This window comes from Solea senegalensis, linkage group LG1, assembly GCF_019176455.1.
Source record: "Solea senegalensis isolate Sse05_10M linkage group LG1, IFAPA_SoseM_1, whole genome shotgun sequence".
Taxonomy (NCBI): domain Eukaryota; kingdom Metazoa; phylum Chordata; class Actinopteri; order Pleuronectiformes; family Soleidae; genus Solea; species Solea senegalensis.
Genome location: NC_058021.1, coordinates 10878111 through 10899567, shown reverse-complemented (window position 1 = coordinate 10899567; position 21457 = coordinate 10878111). Strand labels below are relative to the sequence as shown.

The 21457-nt window shown below is 43.5% G+C and overlaps 2 protein-coding genes across 5 annotated transcripts in view; one reads left to right on the top strand and one right to left on the bottom strand.

The window, feature by feature from the left end:
• The window catches only part of LOC122770927 (protein unc-13 homolog A-like), a 32419-nt gene extending 21972 nt beyond the window's left edge, over positions 1–10447 (top strand). For 2 of the 4 annotated variants that reach the window (XM_044028182.1, XM_044028175.1), the window contains exons 27-42: positions 48–133; positions 314–440; positions 533–629; positions 2051–2194; positions 2687–2764; positions 3228–3305; positions 3390–3478; positions 3960–4103; positions 4372–4495; positions 4996–5052; positions 5147–5227; positions 5524–5671; positions 6268–6324; positions 6877–6963; positions 7160–7316; positions 7414–10447. In XM_044028182.1, coding sequence (XP_043884117.1) covers positions 48–133; positions 314–440; positions 533–629; positions 2051–2194; positions 2687–2764; positions 3228–3305; positions 3390–3478; positions 3960–4103; positions 4372–4495; positions 4996–5052; positions 5147–5227; positions 5524–5671; positions 6268–6324; positions 6877–6963; positions 7160–7316; positions 7414–7702 — 1843 coding nt within the window. In that variant the 3' untranslated portion in view covers positions 7703–10447. Of the gene's footprint in view, positions 1–47; positions 134–313; positions 441–532; positions 630–2050; positions 2195–2686; positions 2765–3227; positions 3479–3959; positions 4104–4371; positions 4496–4995; positions 5053–5146; positions 5228–5523; positions 5672–6267; positions 6325–6876; positions 6964–7159; positions 7317–7413 lie in introns of all 4 variants that reach the window. The other 2 variants (XM_044028168.1, XM_044028160.1) reach the window with 1 other exon arrangement.
• A 5113-nt stretch (positions 10448–15560) lies between these two features.
• LOC122775588 (RNA-binding protein MEX3B) lies at positions 15561–21169 on the bottom strand. Its single transcript, XM_044035600.1, has 4 exons — positions 20653–21169; positions 19544–20110; positions 16922–17226; positions 15561–16833 (listed from the first exon to the last, which is right to left on the bottom strand). Exons 2-4 carry the CDS (start codon positions 20040–20042, stop codon positions 15610–15612), a joined length of 2028 nt encoding a protein of 675 aa, XP_043891535.1. The 5' UTR covers positions 20043–20110; positions 20653–21169; the 3' UTR covers positions 15561–15609.
• Between the last annotated feature and the right edge of the window lie 288 nt (positions 21170–21457).

Below are 21457 nucleotides of genomic sequence, written 5' to 3'. Positions count from 1 at the left end.
TGAGGATCGTTTCAAGCTAATTCCATATTTTCTTCTGTCTTTCATAGGTTTCCTCAGGAACTGAATGTGGGCAAGATCAGCGCTGAGGTCATGTGGAATATGTTTGCACAAGATATGAAATATGCCATGGAGGGTGAGTTTTGTGTGTGTTCTGTTAAATTTGTATTCAAATGGTCACAGGTTACAGGCCTGTTTGTGTCAGGAGTTGTTTTCCAGAGACATTTTTTTCATCACTGTATAAATTACAGTATACATGGAGAAGGACAGCCAAATTGGAAATTAGTCTGATTTGATCTTTCTGTTTGATGTTCAGAGCATGAGAAGAATCGCTTGTGTAAAAGTGCAGATTATATGAACTTGCACTTCAAGGTAAAGTGGCTGTATAATGAGTACTGCAAGGAGCTGCCCACTTTCCAGAAGCACGTCCCTGAATATCCAGCGTGAGTATCTCCTTCACACTTGTATCCGCCACGCTTGCCACAGTGGCACAAAGACTCACTTCGCCTCTTCTAATTTCTGTTTTGTTCTGAAGCTGGTTCGAACCATTTGTCATTATGTGGTTGGACGAAAATGAGGAAGTGTCCAGAGATTTTCTCCATGGAGCCCTGGAGAGGGACAAAAAAGATGGGGTAATTGTTTTTATTTGCATCTTTCCCACTGTCAGTGCTGCCTGTTGCAAAAACACGGGAAATGCCACACACAAACACTCATGAAGTTGAAACTGAGGAAGAAAGGCGATTTAAGTGACTTTGAACACGGCGTGGTTGACGTTGAGTATTTCAGAAACTGATGCTCTCCTGGCATTTTCATACACAATTATCTCCAGGGTTTACAGGTAATGGTCTAAAAAAGAGACACTATCTATTAGAGTGGCAGTTCTCTGCAACAGTAACTCAAATAATCTCTCGTTACAACCAAGTTATGTAGACTACACAACACAGTGAACCTTGAAGCAATTGAGCTACAGCTGCAAAAGACCACACCAGATGGCACTTTATTAGGTGTCCTGTGTATTAAAGTGGCTGTGGAATGTAGTTTAAAAAAAATGTTCTTCCACTATTCCTTGACAGCAAGCGAAACATAAACATTACAGCTAATCACAACCCTGCAGACGCTGTGTAATATACTTCATATTGATATATAACACATATTAAGACCAGTCCTTGCTGCCCTTTAGTGGTTTCCTGTCAACTTTCTATAACTAAGCATTTTGGAAAAAAAATGTGAGTTTAAAGGGGAAAAAACTGTTTTGAGACTGACAATTGACTAAATATCATCAGATCTTGCTGAGACACTAATAAAATTTAATATGAATGCATAAATTTAACCTCCTACATGCAGCTGCACCCCTTCAAAAAATGTATTCATCCATTTCTCATGCAAATTCAGGCCATTCGAATCATCTCTCCTGACTCAGCACACTGCAGGCCAGGAGGAGCAGGTTGAATGCTTCAAAGTAATCAATAACGACTCAATACCAAAGGCAACTTAAAAAAAAAAACAACCTCCACTGCAGAGAGAACAGTTGCTACAGTACACGTTGATGTACATACTCACACACCCATGCGGCGACTCACACTGTTTCACTCACACCTACATATCCACATGGCAAAGAGGTTGATACAAAGCTGCTGAAGCTTCTCCCGTCTCATATGTCAGGACTCCTTTGGGTCCAATTACTGTCGCCCGAGGCAGCTTCTGCTTTCCTGTGTCAGCAAAACAGCACTCTCCGGGCCCAGTCATATACCAGAACAGTTTTAGTCTAATGGCTGCACTGCTAATGAAGGCTCTGCACCTCATCATAACACCCTGATCACCTCCAACACTGCGAGTGTCCAAAAGGGTTTCAGAGGAGTCACTTTAAAAAAAGCAAACCTTCGATTGCAGCTACTTTCATTGTCTATGACATGTTTCAGCAATGTAAACTTTTCCCACAAGGTTTAGCCTCATTGAAATTCAACCTCTTTCACTTTCAGTCATGCTGCAGCATCAGCACCATGAAGCGGCTTCTCATCGTTTTCCTGTTTTTGTTTTTTGTCTCGTTTTTTAGTTCCAAGTCACATCTGAGCATGCTTTGTTCTCCTGCTCAGTGGTGGACGTGTTCTCTCAGCTTAATCAAAGCTTTGAAATCATCCGTAAACTGGAGTGTCCCGATCCACAGATTGTTGGGAACTACATGAAGAGATTCGCCAAGGTGACTTTTATCCTCCTCATCTTTACATGTACAGTAACTAAGGCTGGGCAAAACTTCAATAACAACATATTTATTGCAGTATCATTTTCTTTAATGTCAGTATAAAAATATCTATTCTATTCTGATATAATATTCATGTACTCTTTGTGACACAGCCCATAATTGCTATTCATTGTCTCAGATGTGTAAAATGTTTCACTATTTAACTTTTTTTTTTTTAGATTATCTTTCCATAAATTAGTTTTAAAACTCGTTATTTCCTCATGTTTCACACAGGAGCAAAGTTCAATTTTATCTTGACATTTTATCGCGATAATTATCAAATATCAACTGATTTGAAACTTGTTTTATAGTAATCATGTTATTGGTCTTATCACACAGCCCTACATTTAACGTTTTTACCTCAGCTGACACTCTTAAAAGTACTTTAAAGTATCATTTGCTACTGCATTTGTGTGTGCTGCTAATGCTCTTTTTATTTTTCATTCCTAGACTATCGGCAATGTCTTGTTGTCTTACGCTGACATCATAGCAAAAGACTTTCCAAATCATGTCAAGAAGGAGAAAGTGGTAGGTTTTTGAGATGTTTTAATGTGGCAGACAGGAGGCAATAGACTGGAAAGTTTTGAACTTGACTGATAGTGATTCTAAATGTTACATTTCATCTGCTACTTGACTACAATGTACTCAGTTTGGCATATGTGGTCAGAGTAATTAATTTCAGCACAGTGAAGCACTCCTCTCCAGAGTAATAGCCAGGCCTAGTGTCACTAAAACAGTGAATTAGTGCTGTCGATCTCGCTGAATGTGGTGTAGAGTCAGAGAAAAAAGTGGGCTACACTCCCGCAGAGACCAGGAATCCACTGAGGAGCAGTTAACTACTTTGCAGGAGCTCCTTGTCCTGCTTCACATGACCAAGTGTTTTTGCAAGCAAAGTAATAAAAAAGAGTTAGGAGGACAAAGCTTGATTAATTACAATAAAAAGCTATTTGTGTGTGTATGCAATGATTTTTTTTTCTCTCCCTCTGCTCAGCCATGTATCATCATCAATAACATCCAGCAGCTCAGAGTTCAGCTGGAGAAGATGTTTGAGGCCATGGGAGGCAAAGACGTAAGTTTCCATTTACACCGTTACTGTTTTTTTCAGATCTTTCTCTTATGGCATGACGCATGTATTAATCCCATCCTCCTCCAGCTCAATCTGGAGGCGAGTGACTTCTTGAAGGAGCTGCAGAACAAACTCAACAGTGTCATGGATGACCTGAGTCGCATCTTTGCAGTCAGGTATGTGCTTTAGTTTCACTCTTAGCCCGAAACTACAAGTCGCTGCAACCAAGTGGCCACTGGTAGAGACGTCGCACATATGAAGCCAAACTCCAGTTTTAAAGCCTTAACTTTGGTGATTTGACCTTTGCCATGTTCAGGCTTTTTCAACAGGAAATTACCAGACATCACCTGCAACTAGGCTCCTCTTAGACAATACCAGCTGTCAATCACACTGGTACACTCATATGCAGCCACGCAACATCATTTACAAACATGACATCATGTTCTATTGAAGAAGACCTGAAACTAGTGATCGAGGTCATTAACTACTCAGGAAAATGCTTTTTTTGACGTTATAAATCAAGGAAGAAGTAGGGTCAGTCAACCTCTGTTGCCTTTTCAGTTTTTATTTCCAGGTTTGCCTCCTCCTTTATATAATCTATGGCTGCTACTAGCTTCTCCAGCAGTTGTTGCTCATGTAGTGTGTGTGGCGTTGCAGTTTCCAGCCACAGATTGAGGACAACGTGAGGCAGATGGGAGATATCTTAGCCCAGGTCAAAGGTCAGACTGTACCAGCCAATGGCAGTGTGGTTCAGGAGGCGGACAACGTCTTACAACCCATCATGGACTTCCTGGACAGCAAGTAAGAACCCCAGCGCTACCTACTCAACTTGTGCCTTAAAATGAAATGTTCCTTAAAAGCTGTTGTCAAATATTTAGACAGATTCTTTGTCTTTGACTGGATTGTTATTCATGTCATTAAGGATAATTTAATATTGACTATTTTAGTTTGGGTATAACTCAGTGAGGAAACAGAACAATGGGTATAGTGATAGAGTGACAAAAAGCCAGATCTCTGTGGCTCTGTGTTTACATCTTTAGCTGAGCGATTGTGTATGTCTGTGTTTTAGTCTGTCGCTGTTTGCAAAGATCTGTGAGAAGACCGTCCTGAAGAGAGTGCTGAAGGAGTTGTGGAAACTAGTGATGAACACAATGGAAAAAACGATTGTTCTTCCAACACTTACCGACCAGACGGTATGTAGCGATGATGTTTAATTTAAAATAGTCATTACCAATTCTTCTTTTCTTTTTTCCCTTCTGAATTTTAGTGATGGTCATATCTGTGTGACTGTACATTAATCCATCTATTCCATTCTCTCTACTACCCTGATTTTCTTAAGTTATTGTAAGTATGTGTGTGTTTCTGTGTGTGCAGACTCCATGAGCATAAAGGAACACAATATTGTTTTTAACAGAAGCCATAAAACAAAAATCTGTTCTGTTTTGTTTTGTAACTCTTTGTCTTTGTTGCATTATACCACTGCACAGTGCACCACAGACACAAGTCGACATGCTTTTAATACAACAGTCAGTTTAAAGTTTGTAGTTTTACTGTAGATTTCTCATTTATTGTGTTTGTAGCTCACTAAACCTCCTGAACTCACCTTTCACCTGTAAGTCACTGTGCTGATCTCTTTAAGACCCCACTATACATCCTAAACTCACTCACCTGTGTGTCCGTCTCTCTTTGACAGGGCACTCAGATGATCTTCAATGCTGCTAAGGAACTGGGGCAGCTTTCTAAGCTCAAGGTGATTAAAAAGAAAACAAGTGTCCAAAAGTACAGACTTTGTTTCAGCAGTAACTGCAGCAGAGACTGACTCGTTTGTTTCACATTTCCTGTAGGAGCACATGGGGCGAGAGGAGGCCAAAGCTCTGACTCCTAAACAGTGTGCAGTCATAGAGCTGGCGCTGGACACTATTAAGGTATTGTATGCTCTGTTACAATAGCAACTCTTTTAAGTTTTTGTTTTTTTATTTCTATTTGGTCTGGGACTCAAAATAAAGCTACAAGAACAAGAAAGTCTAAGCTTACCCTGAATTGAAAAAAAAAAAAACATCTACCATCTCCCCTCCATATGTGGTCTGAATCTTCTTTGGAAAAATCGGATCTTGTGTGTTTTTTGGCTGTCCAGACTGCCAAAAAATCAAGCTTGATACAATCTGAATATGATTAAAAATCTGATTGTGTGTCTTCTCTCTGAATTCTCATTGACTCACAGCAATACTTCCATGCTGGTGGTGTGGGCCTGAAGAAAACCTTCTTGGAAAAGAGTCCAGACCTGCAGTCTCTGCGCTACGCCTTGTCTCTGTACACGCAGGCCACCGACAAACTGATCAGGAAGTTTGTCCTCTCACAGAACGCACAGGGTATGAATTTAAATGCCTGTAACAACACACACACACACACACACACACACACGCACACAGACACAGTTACACACCAGGCCTCACACAGTCACAGAGCTGCACTGTGTATTGTTTACTGTTATCACAGCCTAGGGGAGTAAATTAATAAACAATGTCCACATACTGTTCACAATACAGCGTGTTGTAGAGCAGCAGAATCTTTATGTGTTTTGATTTCAATATTCTTATTGTCGTTAGTATACAAGTGTGCACAAAAAGAAGAAACTAAACAAACGATGCATTATTATAAATACACCCACCTTAACCTGAGGTAAACAAACAACGTATGCAGGACAATGCAAATGTCATCAACACAAAAGTGATTAAGATGTCCACACAATCTTATTACATTCTCACATACACACACTCATGGGAAGTAAATACTTCACACATACTTGGATACATATATTAAGTAATTAGAGTTTACTCTTGATATATTCATATACATCTAATTTGTCATCCATACTAATAAAGCTGATACTGTAATGTTAAATAGTTTTCAATGGAGTCACCGTGATGCACTTTCCGTGATGTAATGCTACTTTCTGTGTCTGCAGTGCATGGAGGGAAAGGCGTCCGGTACTCGGCGAACGAAGACACGCCGCCAGAGAAAGGTACGTGTCAGCGCAGCAGCACCGTGATGTGTTGTTGCACTGTAAAGTGAGTATGAGCTGCCGTGTGATCACCTTCAACTTTTTATCTTCCCGTCTAAGCTCCTTTCAGTCCAATGACAAAAGGAACCGTCCTTCTGCACGGCATTGTTTGTGGTAACTAAAAACCACAGATCAATTGGAGGCAGACTGGCGAAGTGTCAGTGGATGAAAGAGAGCTTTCCTTCAGAAACTTGTGTTGCAGTTTGTTTTCTGTCAGTGTCTGGAAAGAATTAACCACTGTTATTACGTTAAAGTTAGTTTAGCACCGACGCTGCATTAGTCTCTCTTCGAGAGTTAGAGAGAGAATGAAAGAGTGCAAGAAAGCGTGTTTCTGCATGTTTAAATTTAGTTCACGATTTGCTGATCCCAGTTTTTTTGGAGTCGCTCGTCTGATTTGCTGACTGCAAAAACACTGCTTATAGTCACAGATAAATGGGGTCAGACCAAACACACACACACTTCACACGTAGGGGACCAGTAAAGCACTTACTGAGTGTGTCTCTGTCTTTGCAGCGTCTGGAGTGGATGCAGTTGGCGAAGTGGTCATGTGTGTGGATATCTTACCCCAGCCTAACGGAGAACACAAAATCAGTGTCAAAGGTAAAAAATAAAAATAAAAATCAGACTTTCTCTCTGGCTACGTTCAGAAAACCAGCCACATCGGCTAAATCTGATTCTCTACAGATCAGATGTTCATAGTTCTCATTAATAAATACAAATGTCTTGTATGAAAGATGACAGCATCTGTCCTTTGCTCCTCCTTCGGTGCTCATCTTCATTTGCCTGTGTTCTACAGTGGTGGCTGCAAATGACCTGAAGTGGAAGGCTCAGGGCTTCAGGCCTTTTGTGGAAGTCTACATCATTGGCCCTCACCTCAGCGACAAGAAGAGGAAATTTGCCACCAAGTCCAAGAACAACACCTGGTCTCCCAAGTTCAACGAGATCTTCCAGTAGTGAGTTCCCACTTGACCCGCTTCATTTCATACACTTAGTTTCAACCACGTTTTGGTTCATGATCCTCATCTGACGACGTCTCCCGTGTTGTTTCAGCTCGCTGGGCACAGAGGTGGGTCCAGAGAGCTACGAGCTGCAGGTGTGCGTGAAGGACTACTGCTTCGCCAGAGAGGATCGCACTGTGGGGGTGGCCCTGCTGCAGGTGAAGGACATTGCCAGCAAGGGCAGCGTCACCTGCTGGCTGCCGCTGGGCAGGCGCACCCACATGGACGAGACCGGTCTGACAGTGCTGCGCATCCTCTCCCAGCGCAACAACGACGACGTGGCAAAGGAGTTCGTGAAGCTTAAGTCAGACCAGCGCTCAGCTGAGGAGGGCCGCAGCTGAGCGAGGACACACGAACCCCAGAGACTGACTCACATAGTGTTATGCACACATATAAGTTCCACATAGATGATAAGCAACCATGTGCAATACATAAGCACACACACGTGTACAAATATCTGCATACATTATGCAACATTGACATTGCAAAGACATCGGTGCAAACTATGTGTTTGTAAAAAGATGACATTTCATTTTGAATAATTCAGCAGCTCAATACAAATTTGGTCAGCTGAAGGTTTTAGCCTTGCATTTAGCAAGCCCTTGTCAGTCCACCGCTCACTCTCTCCTTTAACACCGCACCTTTTATATGGTATATGGATAAAACTACAACGCCACAACTGCATCCATGTGAATAGTTTGACAAAGACCACTTTGCACTTTTGCTTCTCTGTATCTTCAGGAGAGTGGCTCTCGCCCAAGCTACGCTCTGTCCTCCTGCTTGCCTGTTTGTGTTGTCCTTCTAGTCTATCGTTCTCCTCTCCTCTCCTTTTCTCCCACAGTGTTGCATACGGTGGAAATCAGATCCAAGATCAGCTTTCTTCACGCCCAAAAACCCCAAACAAAAAAGAAAAGATAAACTGATCTTAGATCAGTGTCCAGAGGACACACCTCTGCCTCTCTGTCCTGTGACTGTGTACGTGAATGCTGCATGTTAACTCCAGGAATATTGTGATTCACTCTGCTGTCGCCATGGCAACCACTCACCATCCACAGAAAAGATGGGTGCACATATCCCTGTTTTTTATAAATCAGATTTGAAAAACCTTCATGTTCCTGGAGAAACAAAGCTCAGTCTCACATGATGTGACGGCGAAGGCAAAAGCTGTGGCTACAATGTGCAGTTTTATTGTGTTGTTGTTTCTTTTTTGTTGTTTTTTTAAACTTCTCTTGCTTCACTTCATGACAAAAACGGAGCAATACCCCAGTGTCGAACACATCCACACCCCTTGAGTGCACATTAACTCCAAAAAAGGGCTACAGGATCAGTGGACTGGGATGTCACTTTTGTGCAGAGTTTCCGTTTCCCCCACCTGCTCTGCCACAGACACAGTGAGTCTGTCATTAGTGATGCATGGAGGGAAAAACTCCACACGAAGCCTAAAAGGACACACTAAGTGGGTCGCTCTCCTCCTGACCGCCTGCACACGCATCTAAACCCATCTCTTCAAGGCAATAGCTGTGCGTTCAACTGAACCACACGTTTGTTTCTTTGTTCGTTTTTGAAGGACGAACCCTCTGTGAACACTGCTGTGTGTGAGGGTGTGTGTGTGCGTGTGTGTGTGTGTGTGCTGTCAAACCTGCAAAATGGGCTCTAAAGTTTATGAGCAATATATTGTACCTACATACCCCAAATGTATGCGCCGTCAGTGAAACTACAGGAGCACCAACTGCAATATCCAGATCCAGAAGGAATGGGGAACTTAAGATATTTTATTTATGGACTCATAAAAATCCCCATTCCTCTTTGGAGCGTGTTCACTTTTTCTCACATATTTTTGGACAAGAGAGAAGGAACATGTCGATTATTACTATTTGCCTTTAGTCGGACCAAATTTGCACGAACATTTGTTTGTTTTGTTTCAAAGAGAGAAGCCATCACAGTCACCGCCAAGCATCTATGGTGTTCAAGTATTAGTCTCGTCCATGTGCTTTGATGAACCACTTTATCTCTATCACTGCAAAAAGGTTCGCAAACGCTCACAGTCGTAGTCTGGCTCGTCTCGGTGTGGAAACTTCAGATGCCGCGGGGGGCGTCTGGACCTGCCGCAGCGTGGAGCCACGTCAGACGTCACTGCTGGCCTGTCACATGTTGTCTTTACTGTACACTGTTGAATGCTACCAAATACAAATCCTCGGAATGTTACTGATCCTCAGCAGAGCCTTCTTTCTACCATCAGAAGGATGTTTAACCCAAAACGCCAACTCATGCCTTTTGATTTAAGCCTCCAAATTTCATTTTTAACCAATGGATCATGTGTTCATGCTTGATTTACTGTGTGTGTGTGTGTGTGTTACCTTTTTGGCTGGGGGTGAACTTGCCTTTCACAGGCCGCCTCTCTCCTCCATCCACACACTGCAGTTCCATTGTTGTCATGTGTCGTCTAGAAGTGATCCCATGCAGCATTTAAGATGAAACTTGTAGCTTAAAACTGCAAGAGAAATAAAGGTTAACACAACTAATTGTCCAGTTCAGGGCTTATTGGTTGCCTGCTTTGTTTATTTACACACATTAACACACGTACAAGTACACATACACATACACACACACACAAAGACTTCTGCTCAAGCACAAAAGGGCACATGTAAGATGACACACATGCATGCATGCACGCCAACACAACTCTGTGGAGACCAATGATGCCCACTCTGTGAATAATCGACTTACAATTGCATGATGGGAAACTTGTGCCAGCACGTGTCTCTTTGATCTTTTTTTTGTCTTTAATTTCTGGAGCTACTTGTACGTAACGATGAGTCATCAATGTTTGTGTTTCTTTTGTGTGTGTGTGTGTGTTTTTCAACAAACAAAAAAAGAGAAAAAAGTTTGTGAATACGTTTCCTGTAACCAATACGAATGTAGTGTGACCACAGAACTCGCATGAGACAATTAATTTTCTACCGAGGATGTTTCTAATTTGTTTCTTATCATTACTGATTGTTCTTTAATGAGGATGAAGTGGAACTGGAATGCAGCCTGATTGTGATCTGCTTCCTATTAAAAGGACATTTATGTCACACTGTAAATGTCTTCTTTATGTCTTCTGTTGAATCAAGCAAGCACATTACTGCAACATGATTTGTGTTAGGAAATATGAATTTAATGTGTTTCAGTTTTTTTTAAATCCTCGCCCAATTAAAGTGTCTGGGTCTTTTTAGGCAAAGGAAACTATTACATCCATTTAAAGCCTATTAAAAATGCCCCTGACTCAGACTGGTGTTTAAACAGATGCAGAGACAGCTGGCTGTTTTAACCCTCAGCTGGAACAACTGGCCTCCACTGCAGACAAGTCATGACCTCTGACCTCCCTGTGGGAGGGGGGAGGGGCATACGCAACGTCTAAATCTACACAAGTCGAACCACATGTTGCGTTTGCTCAGACTAGAGTGCAGAGAAAACGCTGCAGGTCAGAGTGAAGTTTACAATAAAGATCTGTTTAATAATCCTTATTATCCTTAGCGTATATGCGCTTTAAAATAAAGATTGTTTGGTTTTCGTAGCCTTAGAATACATTTTTTCAGTCAAGGGCCTTGTTTTACAGGCTGCCATGTTTCTACAGCAGCAGGAAAACACAAACCAGAGAATGTGTCTCACATCATTTGGAAGCAGAAGTCTACGACAACAATGACAAAGAATCTCCTTTCAAAAATGTGACGGTGACCACATTTATTAAATCTGCACTCACCACTAGATATCGCTCCTGGTTGTGGACTCAACACACATGTAACTTATGTTGCTGTTCAGTTTGGCATCAAAACTCCAAAGAGGTTTAGTTTGGCCTCTGTAAAAACATGGCAGTCCAAAATGGCAGCTCCTGTAGAGATGTTGACACAACAGCGGACGCTCATTCTGTGGTGATGAAAAACAATCATTCATACAATCAGGTGAATACAGTTCATTTCTGTAAATGTTCACACTGACCTTTACACGTGGTCCATTAAGTTTGTAAATAACAGAATATACCTGCCACAGTCTCCTACACTTACATTTCAGGGACAAATATTTGGCTTTCGGTTAAAATATGATCTAAAATGTCGATTAAGTTGTTGCCAATGAATACGCTCTCGATTTACACTGTTAAATTTTATTAATGAAATGTCAACTAAAAGAAGGCCCAAACATTCTACTCTCCTTTTTTTCCCCTGAACAATCTAAACTATAATCTGATGAAGGTCAGTGCAGCTTCATTTCCCATTGAGTCACCAGTTGGGGGAGAAAAGTGCCGTGTGTTCAGTTCCAAATGTTTAATTCACTGTGTTGTTTGGTGCAGAATAACAGCCTGTTCTCAGATTAACAGACGAACACGTGTGAACTGCAGATTTCTTATTAATGCCTGCATTTGCTGCTTCGATGCAGACGTCTCTGCTGCCCCCGTGTGATCAAGAATACGCCGCCCGCTGCTCGTTTCCCCTCCGCAGAAATAAAAGACACGAGTCGTGGTTTCTGATCTTACAGTAAAAAAATGAAACAAAAAACAAGACTTTATTAAAGAAGCATAAAAAATAAAACTCTTGATACATTTCTCATAACCGTCAAGTCAGCTCAAATTATATGATTATACAATTTCACCGGGTCACGGTTAAAAGGTCCATAAACTTTCAAATAAAATATATTTCAATTTTAAAATTTCTTCAATAGTTTTTTCATTTTGTTATAAATTGCCTATATGTAGTACACAGGAAATAAGGAAAATAAAAAAATGGAAAATAAAAAATACATTTTAAGTAATAAAAAGGGTCACATTATTGTCTGGGATATTTAGGTAAGCAAATAAATTGTAAAAAATAAAATGTGTAAAAAGTTTTTTTTTTTTTCTTCTTAAATCTTAAAAATCATTAGCTAACGTTAGCCAGATGGCTCGAAGACATGCAGATGGTTAACTTACAAATAATGATACATGTTCTTTAGAAACTACACTTATCTTCAATTAAGTCATTTTGCTTTTGGAACAAAACAAGATCCCAATGATTGTATTCCAGGTATTTACACACAGGTCAGGACTGAAACTTACTGTTTGTCAACGTTTTACATTTTGGTTCTGCATACAAAGAGAATTAAAGCAAAAAAAAAAAAAAAATAGGAGAGCGGAGGGTTTTGCAGGGAGTCTTTCACCCCTGCCCGGCTGAGCTCTCTTTGCATCCCCCCCTTTAATCACAAAAAAGGTCAGAGGCCACTGGCAAGCATGCCTCAGGAAACCCTGTTTTCAAACCTTAAAGGAAGGAAATGGGGAAAATGGGGAAAATGGGGTGGGGTAAAAAATGTTTTTTTAAGTATAAATCAGCAGTCAATCTGAAAAAATGTACCTTGTTTTTTTTAAAAAACAAACAAACAATGAAACTACTGTACATTAAACCCTAACATTCTCTCATTGGCCAGAAATCCCAGTGCAGCACCAGGATTTTAAATCTGGCAGAAAAATACAACACATTTTACTTCTTGAACACGTCGACTTGGACAGTTTGAAGATGGGCTTTATCTCCGGGCTTTAAACACAGCAGTCGCGATTAATCTGTTCAGTGAGACACACTCGCAGCCCTGCATGTGTTCCGAGTGTGTGTGAGGTGACACGACGCTCGACATCTCTGCCTGACGAGGTGAACGGGCGCTCAGTTGTGACCAAAAAAAACCAAATAAACCAGGACAGAGTCGTCCGATCTACGGCGCGCAGGCGGGAGATTGTGTCTGAGAATTAAAATAGCTCTCCCGCATGTTTGACAACACTTTTCAGTAGGAAGTCGCACCAAAGCACCATGGGAAAGTCCTCGGAGAAGACTACCTGTTCTGTTCTGTTCAGCTCCTGGATACATTTCTCCTACACGTGTGGTGGACACATAATCAGTGCACTGCTGCGCTCAACCAGGACAGCTGCTTTTATTAAGATCCCTGCCGTCCCCGTCGGCCAACAGTCGAGACAGCAAATAAGTTGAACGTTAAACTGAGTGAAGCACCAAAGCACAGCAGCAACTGCCCATTTTCAACAGCTATTTTACTCATCAAGAGTTACCCTTGTCCCACCCCCCCCTACCCTTGATATCAAAACTGAACAAACTCGCCCTAATCGGCGACTACGTCAAGTGAGGGCGACACGCTGCGACTGCCACGCCCCAACAGGTCTTTGAGGAAAAATAACAAGAAAGCCAAACATTCGGCAGCTGCTGGGATTTGAACACAGAGTGTCTGGAAGCCCTGGATGACCTACAAATAGCTACTAGCTGCCATAAAGGATAAATTGATTCTTTCCTACGGTGAGCCCGACCAAAAAAATGGGATTATGTGCAGTCAGAGGAAGCCCTTGAAAATCAGCGGCGTGTTTTAATGACGTTTTCATGGCTTGTCTCATTGTATGAGCGGATTCCATGTTGTGTTCAAAAGGGCCACAAAAAATCAAACTGTGTACCGTCACAGCAACGCCGCCCAAATCGCCCCGAACAATATTAACACTCTTGGAGGCAGTTACTGCAAATTTCTTTAAAAAACACAGAGACATAAAACAGGACGCCTCTTCAGGAGCCACTCAGTAATGCTATGAAACACAGGACAAATCGCAAAACTACTAACCATATAGTGCACTACATTTGGCCAAAGAGTACAGCGCTATATGGGAATGACAGTGAGTCATCTGAGAGAGAGTGCCATACAGCTTTGCTGTGAGAGTGGGGTGGAAGACCAAAACTGCACAAAAACAGTAAGAGCCAATTCCTTTTTGGCAATTTTTTGTGTTTTTGGGGCTGTGTAACAGTGCATGAGGAAAAAACTGCTTTAAATTGAGCCTTTTGTTATTGTTTCATACGAGTGGAGTGAATGTTTCTCCTTAATCTGGACAAAACATTCACATGTGACATCAGGGGAATTAAAAAACAAAACAAAACCCTGTCTTAGTCTCCTAAAGATCAAAATACAGCTGCACGCCACACGCTCGACAATCCAGAGTCAAAAAAAACATGAAATGAGTCAAAGTGTAACTGGTGGGATGTGACAGGAAAATGTCTTAGTGTGGATGGATCAGAGCGTTAAGACTGAGACTAAGAGGAGGAGACACGGAGACAGGAAGCAGACCTTTCTCACAGTCTGGACACACACACACGCCGATGATGATGATGCCTACTTGAAGAACAGCAACAGTGGGCACTAGTCTCACGTGCGTGAGCTAAGGAGATGTGACGCGATTGTCAGGCAGCCCAGACACACAGACCTCATACACATTCCTTTCAGCATCACTAATGGTTTAGTGTCTGACTTATTAAAAAGGACAATTCATACGAATCAATGCAGCAGCCACATTTGAAATGTGGGGCAGACTCATTTAAATTCATCCAACACATTATTGGGTTTTATCAAGAATAACTCAGCATCTATTAATAGCATTCATTTGGCATTACTGATGGCTAATTTTTTCTTCTGTGGCTAACGAGAAACAAGAATTCATCCTCAAGATTGTCCCTCGAGTGTGTTGTTCTGCTGGGTGCCCGACTAAATGCTGACCTTTTTTAAAAGTTCCAAGCTTACAGAAAAACAGCAAACCCCCGTTGGTTCATGCCACCAATAACAGCATTAATGAGAGCAGAGGAGAAAGGGGGGAAAAGAGGAAGGGGGGGGGGTTGGGTTTTGTTGGAACCGTTAGCGTCCTCTGTCAGGAACATTAAAATAAGTAGTAGAAAAGTGCAGGCCTCAGTGACGGCTTCATCAAAAAATATATGTTAAGTACAAAAGCGTCCAAAGGAAAGGCTGTGAGAGAGAAAGCAGGCAGATATCTGAAGAAGCCATAATGAAGAAATGTGGAGACAGACCGGCACCCAGCGGCGCACGCCGCTCCGGGTCAAAATGAAGGCCTGAAGAGAGATAAGACACTAGTTTCCTTCCATGAGTTCACCACCGAGAGACTGTCTGAGCCCCAACTGTCTGCTGACACATCTCAGTTTACTCTGAAAATCAGTCAGTCGTTGTTATTATTATTATTATTGTTGTTATTATTATTATTATTATTAATCTTGACAGTTATCATTACAAATCAACATCTGTAGTATCATCATCTCTGTAAATGTATTTATTATGGTCCATCGTGTGTGTGAAAGTTATTTAATGTGAATCTTCCATCGCCTCCACCACAGCTGGTGCCCATCTCCACTTCTCAAACCCCATACTCGTATGACAATATGACAACCCTCACACCCACCCTCTGACTGGGACATTAGGAGAAGATGCGGATGCACTGTGTGGTGGGGGTGTGGCAGACGGGGCACTCTGGCTCAGCTGACTGGCAGATCTGTCCGGCACACTCCATGCAGAACAGGTTGTGGCCACAAGGCACAAGGGCTGCTGTTACCTCGCTCTCAAAACACACAAAGCAGTCCCTGTTGACCCCAGGGCCAATGCTGACCAGACCCGCCACTGCTGAGCTGGAGCCGCCTTTCAGACGGCTCAGGATCCCAGAGCTGAGACCCACGCCACTGCTGCCACCCTCTGAGTCAGTGGGGGAGCCACCGGGCAGGGAGGACGCCGAGCAGGAGGAGTAACCGGTTGACGAGCCACCAGAACTGGAGCTGGACGCTCCAGAGAAGGAGCCGCCTCCTGCGTTGCCAGACTGTAGCCAAGAGAGAGTGCTGAGGGGGTCACTTTGTGCACGACGGGCTAGTGGGTGATCCAGGGGGCCTACACATGTGTCCTGAGGCAGAGTTGGAGACAATCGTGGAGTGATGGCGCCGCCGCTGAGGCCGCTGCTGTTACGACGTAGAGGCTGTTGCTGGGAAGACCCGGCCGTTTTATTGCCTGTTCCACCGTTAACAAAAGGTGCCCAGATGTTGGAAGCACTGAACTCAAAGCCCAGTTCATCTGAGGAGGGCAGTCCTGGGGTGGAGTCGCCCCCGAAAGTGAATCCTCCCCCAGCGCTGCTGGAGCCTGTGCTAAAGGGGCTGGTGGGACTGCCTCCCTCGGTGGCTTTTCGGTTGGCGGTGGTGGTGAAGTTGTCTGAGCTCATCCCGCCATTGTGCGCGTGATAGGCGACTGAGGAGGACATCTTCCGGCTGGAGGAGTGGTGCATGGACATGGGTAGAGAAGGAGGTGGGGAATGTGGTGGAGGAGGGGGGGCAGAATGGTGGTTGGCAGCCCTTGACCACAGAGAAGCCCCAAGCGCCCCACTCAGAGAGCCCAGGCCTTCCAGACTGACATCAGTGCCATTGGTGTGAAAGTCATTGTCTCCCTGCAGGTCTACAAAGGTTCCAGTTCTCAGGGTGATGTGAGTCTCGATCTCCTCTCTCGCTCGGTCCACATTTTCAGGCATCCCGGTCACCTCGAACACTGGGTCTTTCTCTCGACTGGGTGTCACAATGTAGGTGTGAGTCTGCTGCTGGATGCGCTTGATAGTTGCCCCCTTTGGTCCAACAACTAAACCCACAACTCTGTAGGGCACCCTCACCTGGAGGAATGGCAGAACATCTTTAATCAACTTTACTTTCAATAAAGATGCAAGAAAAACTCATGTCTGATATTTCTGGTTTCTGTACCTGTATTGTGGTCTGTCCTGGTAGGTGTGGTGGTCCAGGGAGAGATCCTCCTCCACCTCCTCCTCCTCCTCCACCACCTCCTCCTCCTCCCCCTCCTCCACCACCACCACCAGCAGCAGCAGTTCCTCCAGCTTTGCAGCGCGAAGCCCGGATCATAGAGAAATGCTCAGCTGCAGAGACAATTTCACGTTTGGCCATCTCCACATCCTCCTTGCGTCCTGTCACGATAAAAACGGGCTCCTCGCCCCTCACTGGAGTTTTTATGTAGGTGTTTGTTTTGGCACGCAAGGCCTTGATCTTGCAACCTGGAAGATGCAGAAAGAAAAAAATAACTGTGTTTAACACAACTCCATGTTTGATTGTGTACACACAATAAATATACAATAACATTATTTCATTTAAACACTCAATTATTCCTTTTATGAAAACATTATTAAAGCTGTTGCACTCTAATACAAGAGCCCTGCAACAAATCTGTTTTAGCAAGTTTACCAGTGTCAGAGTTTGTAGAAACAGTGAGGTTTGATCGAATCATGCAGCTGTTTAGATGCTGTGGTTTGTGATGTTGTTTCTCTTTACTCTCATGGACATAAATTGGTTGGAGAATGTATTAAAACACCTTTCACCATAAAGCAACGGAGTTCAAGAACACAATAAACTACAGCCTTTAAAAGAAGTTGAATCAACACCTCTATGCGGTGATATATACAGAGGTACCGTTGTATTAGACTTTAATCAGAGTATACTTATAAATAACTGTCACAGAAACAACTCCACTGGATTTGTGGAAGTAAACAGCTCTATTATGTAACATCAGGCAATGAATTCTCTAAAACAACCACCAGCAAATAAGCAGTTCAGTTTTAATATGAAGACTGATCATTTCAACATGTATGAATTAACACTTGTGGAAGCGATCTTGTGACGTGAGATTTTCCAAATAAATTTGCTGAATTTTTCCCAGCATTTTACTAAAGATCTGAGTTTCCCTAAAACATGCATACATTTAATATTGTAATTCATTAGATGTTGTAAAATCTGCTCCAGTCAGGATTTATAATGTGATTTGTAACATGATGTGTGGTATACTTTTCCCTCCAAATATCAATATAACAAGGTTTCAATACATAGCAATATCATGTTTATAAATTTTGCAAAACAATGAGAGGTAAACACATAGTGACTATGAATGCTGTTCCTCGGATTAGTGTTTATTGTTTTCCGTTTACAAAGAGGTTTTAAACCACAATTAACTGGTTTCCTCGACATTCAAGAGAGAGCAAAAACTCAATCTTTAATTAACTATGTGAATAATAATTATAACATCAATACACAGACTGAAGCTTTTTCACTGAAAAACCCCCAACCCTGTTTTAGGACATATTGTCTAACCCTACATCATCAGCATATCATATTAAATACATTAAACTGTGTGTATGCATCACATACACTGTATACTAATTAGTCGTACCAAGTGCATATACTATATTAGTATGTCTAGATTAGCTATATACAGTGTATTTATTTCTCATTGAGTCTTGCAGTTTGTCTATATTTTAGTTGTCTGTAATCAGTCTGTACTTGGGCTACTGTAACACCTGAAGGGACATCTAAAAAAGGATGTTAACCCAATTCGAGAAGAGTCTGTCTGCCCGAACACAGTGAGAGGCTGCTGCTGCTGCACCGCCTGTGTGTCAGCAGCTCTAACAGCAGCAGCTCCTGTGCCTCCTGTGTGTATGTGTGTGCGCTGTTTCTTTAAATATGGACGCTTCGTTCCCGACAACCAATAGGACACGCGGAGTGTGATGTCATTCTGGGAAGCAGAAAGCATGGCTTTTTCAAACAAAGAGAACAATGCCATAACGCTACCGCGGCAGTCACTGGGTAAAGCAACCCGACAACACGACTCTGGTTATAGAGCGACTCTTGTGTCTGAGAAAGCGGGGTTGAAAAATAAGATGTGGGAGAAGCTGCAGCTCGGATGCGAACAACAGCAGCAGCGGCAGACAGACAGAGCTGGGTGCAGGGCGTAACACCGCCCAGTCCCGTGCTTGTGTTTCAGCCTAAATCTACTCAGCAAATACAACAATAATCTGACATTATACATGACCGTTAGAGAGTAAAGAGTGTGCGATCGGGCTAAAAAATAAAAATCAGCCACTTCTGATGCGCAATGTGCAAAAACAAGCGTGTTTCAGTGTGTTCCCTTTGTTTGGTGCACGCTGCTAGACATGTCCAGACTCCCGACAATCTGCTGCTTTGTCTGACCCTCTCCCACCCCTCCCCCTCCCTCTTTACCTCCCTCCTACTCCCCATCCACACACTCACTCTGTCAAAGCATTGTCTGAATGTGTTCTAACAACAGTATGTAAATACAGTAGCTTAAAGCATTTAATTGAGAAGTCGCATCAAACAAACACAACAGGTCAGTGCAGACTGTCCTCAACACCGAGCTGAGGCTGGAACAAAGTTCACACACCTTCCTCCCCCTCTTCACCGAGGAGCCACCCAAACAAAGAAGCACCAGGCTGCATGCTGCCTAAACAAACCGCTGCTACACATAAACAACATTTAACACACAATAACAGCAACACAAACATACACGCATGCCGATGTTCTTACCTTGTCTTCCAACTATTTCTGCCACATGCTCGGAGCTGGGCACAGGCACACATTCAGTCATGTTGACACTTCTTTTCCTGCTGCACAGGACGGAGCTTTGGTCCCCGTGGAGCATGGAGTGCGAGGCGGCCATGTGGTACCCGCCCGAGCCGTAGTACTCCGGGGATGGAGAGCAGGACGACGGCGAGTCCCGTGAGCCACCGGGATGTTCCAGCATCTGCAGGTCCACGTAGCCTCCTCCACCCACGCCGTTGCAGCCCTCAGAGCCGGGACCCTGGGTCCCGTCCAGAGAGTCGCTCAGCCCGCTGCCGCCGCCCCCACAGTCCACTTTCTCCAGCGCCATGAGTGACAGCTGGTCCAGGGCGAAGCGGAGCGCCTCTTGATGGTCCTCTTCCCGGGACTCCTGGTCCGTTTCTCGGGGAAGACCGACCCCATTGTGCTGGCTACTGATCACCGCGTCGTGGTCCATGATCTCGGGGTGGAATAAAGGGCTAGGCATAGTCTCTCCGTGGATCTCACATCAGATCACGGGTGCCTGTCTTGTGGGAGTGAGCTCACCCTCTTCTTCTGAAATAAAATTGAATTTAAAAAAGTGTTTTATCTTAAAAGTGTTATACAAAAAACAAAGGCGAGCAACGTGGAGGTATAGACCATGAACAGCAGCAGGCAGACTGAGATACTGTTGATTTGAGCGCCTTGCTTTGTCTGTTGTTGCTTCTTGTCTGACAACTAAAACCATCCAGGCTGCTGCTGCTGCTATTGTCAGGATAAAGGACGCCCGCTTCAACACAAGTTTAATAGCTATTCCATACACGCCGACATTTACAAACACACAAGTCACCAACCCATGCCACTTCTCTAAGTGCTGCCTGAATTAACATGATGTGGATAAAGCTGAATTATGGGCTGTTGTTAGCTTCAACAGCCAAAGCTAACAAGCTAACTCCACACAGTCGGCACTCACTCAGTCACGTTGTCGACCCCTTTGTTTGGGAGCAGCACCGCGGCTAGCTGCTAGCTCTTCTCTGTCAGCCCAACTTGGACTCTTTCTCAAAGGCAGCCGCGTCAATTTTTAAAATTAAACAAGCGCTAGAACCCCGTGAACTTACTTTGTCTTGCCTCGGTTGGATGAGTTCCTGTCCTACGCTGTGTCCACAGCTCCGGAGGGGAAGATGAGAAGCAGCCAGAAGAGAAGGAGAGGGAGGAGGAGACCAGCAGCCCTGCTAGAAGCTAGTGGGGATAGCTAACTAGCAAGCTAAATAGGGGGCGTAGGAGAAAAAACGTTCAACAACGCGAAGAGGTGCCACTGTTGTTTTCCGTCTGTGCGGAGAGTCCGTGTTCAGTTCTTGGGGGAGTCTCTGCCCCCTCGTTGTAACACCGTCAGGGAGAACGCAGCTGAAAAAACAGGGTTAGCAGTTTATATTAGAGTAAAAAAACAACAGCGATTCTGGCTCTGTGTTGCTGCCGCCGCTGCTGCTGCCGCTGCTGCTGCCTGACCCCGGTCGGTCCGCCGCCTTTGTCTCGCCAGGCGCACGCCGCTCCGTCTCCCGCACACGGCACTGACGTCACCCGCGACACAACAATGGGTTCAAAGGCCACATGCAGCAGGAGAGAGAGCATCCATGCAGAGCCACTGTCACTGCCATCGCGTCTACCAGTCTAAAGGACATTTGTATCGTTATTGTTATTGTCTTGTTGGATCATTAGTGCTCCTGATAAAATGTGCTCAGGGCTGGGTGTGTTCATCATGGCTACCAATGAGGTGTTTTAAGTGGTCCAGGCACAATATCACTGACTCAAAGATGCTTGTGTGTGGATGTGTCCATGATTTTTCTCGAAAATAGTAAGAACAAAAACAATAATAATAATACAGGAATCACAAATGGGAAACTATCAAATCTCAGTGCTTATAAA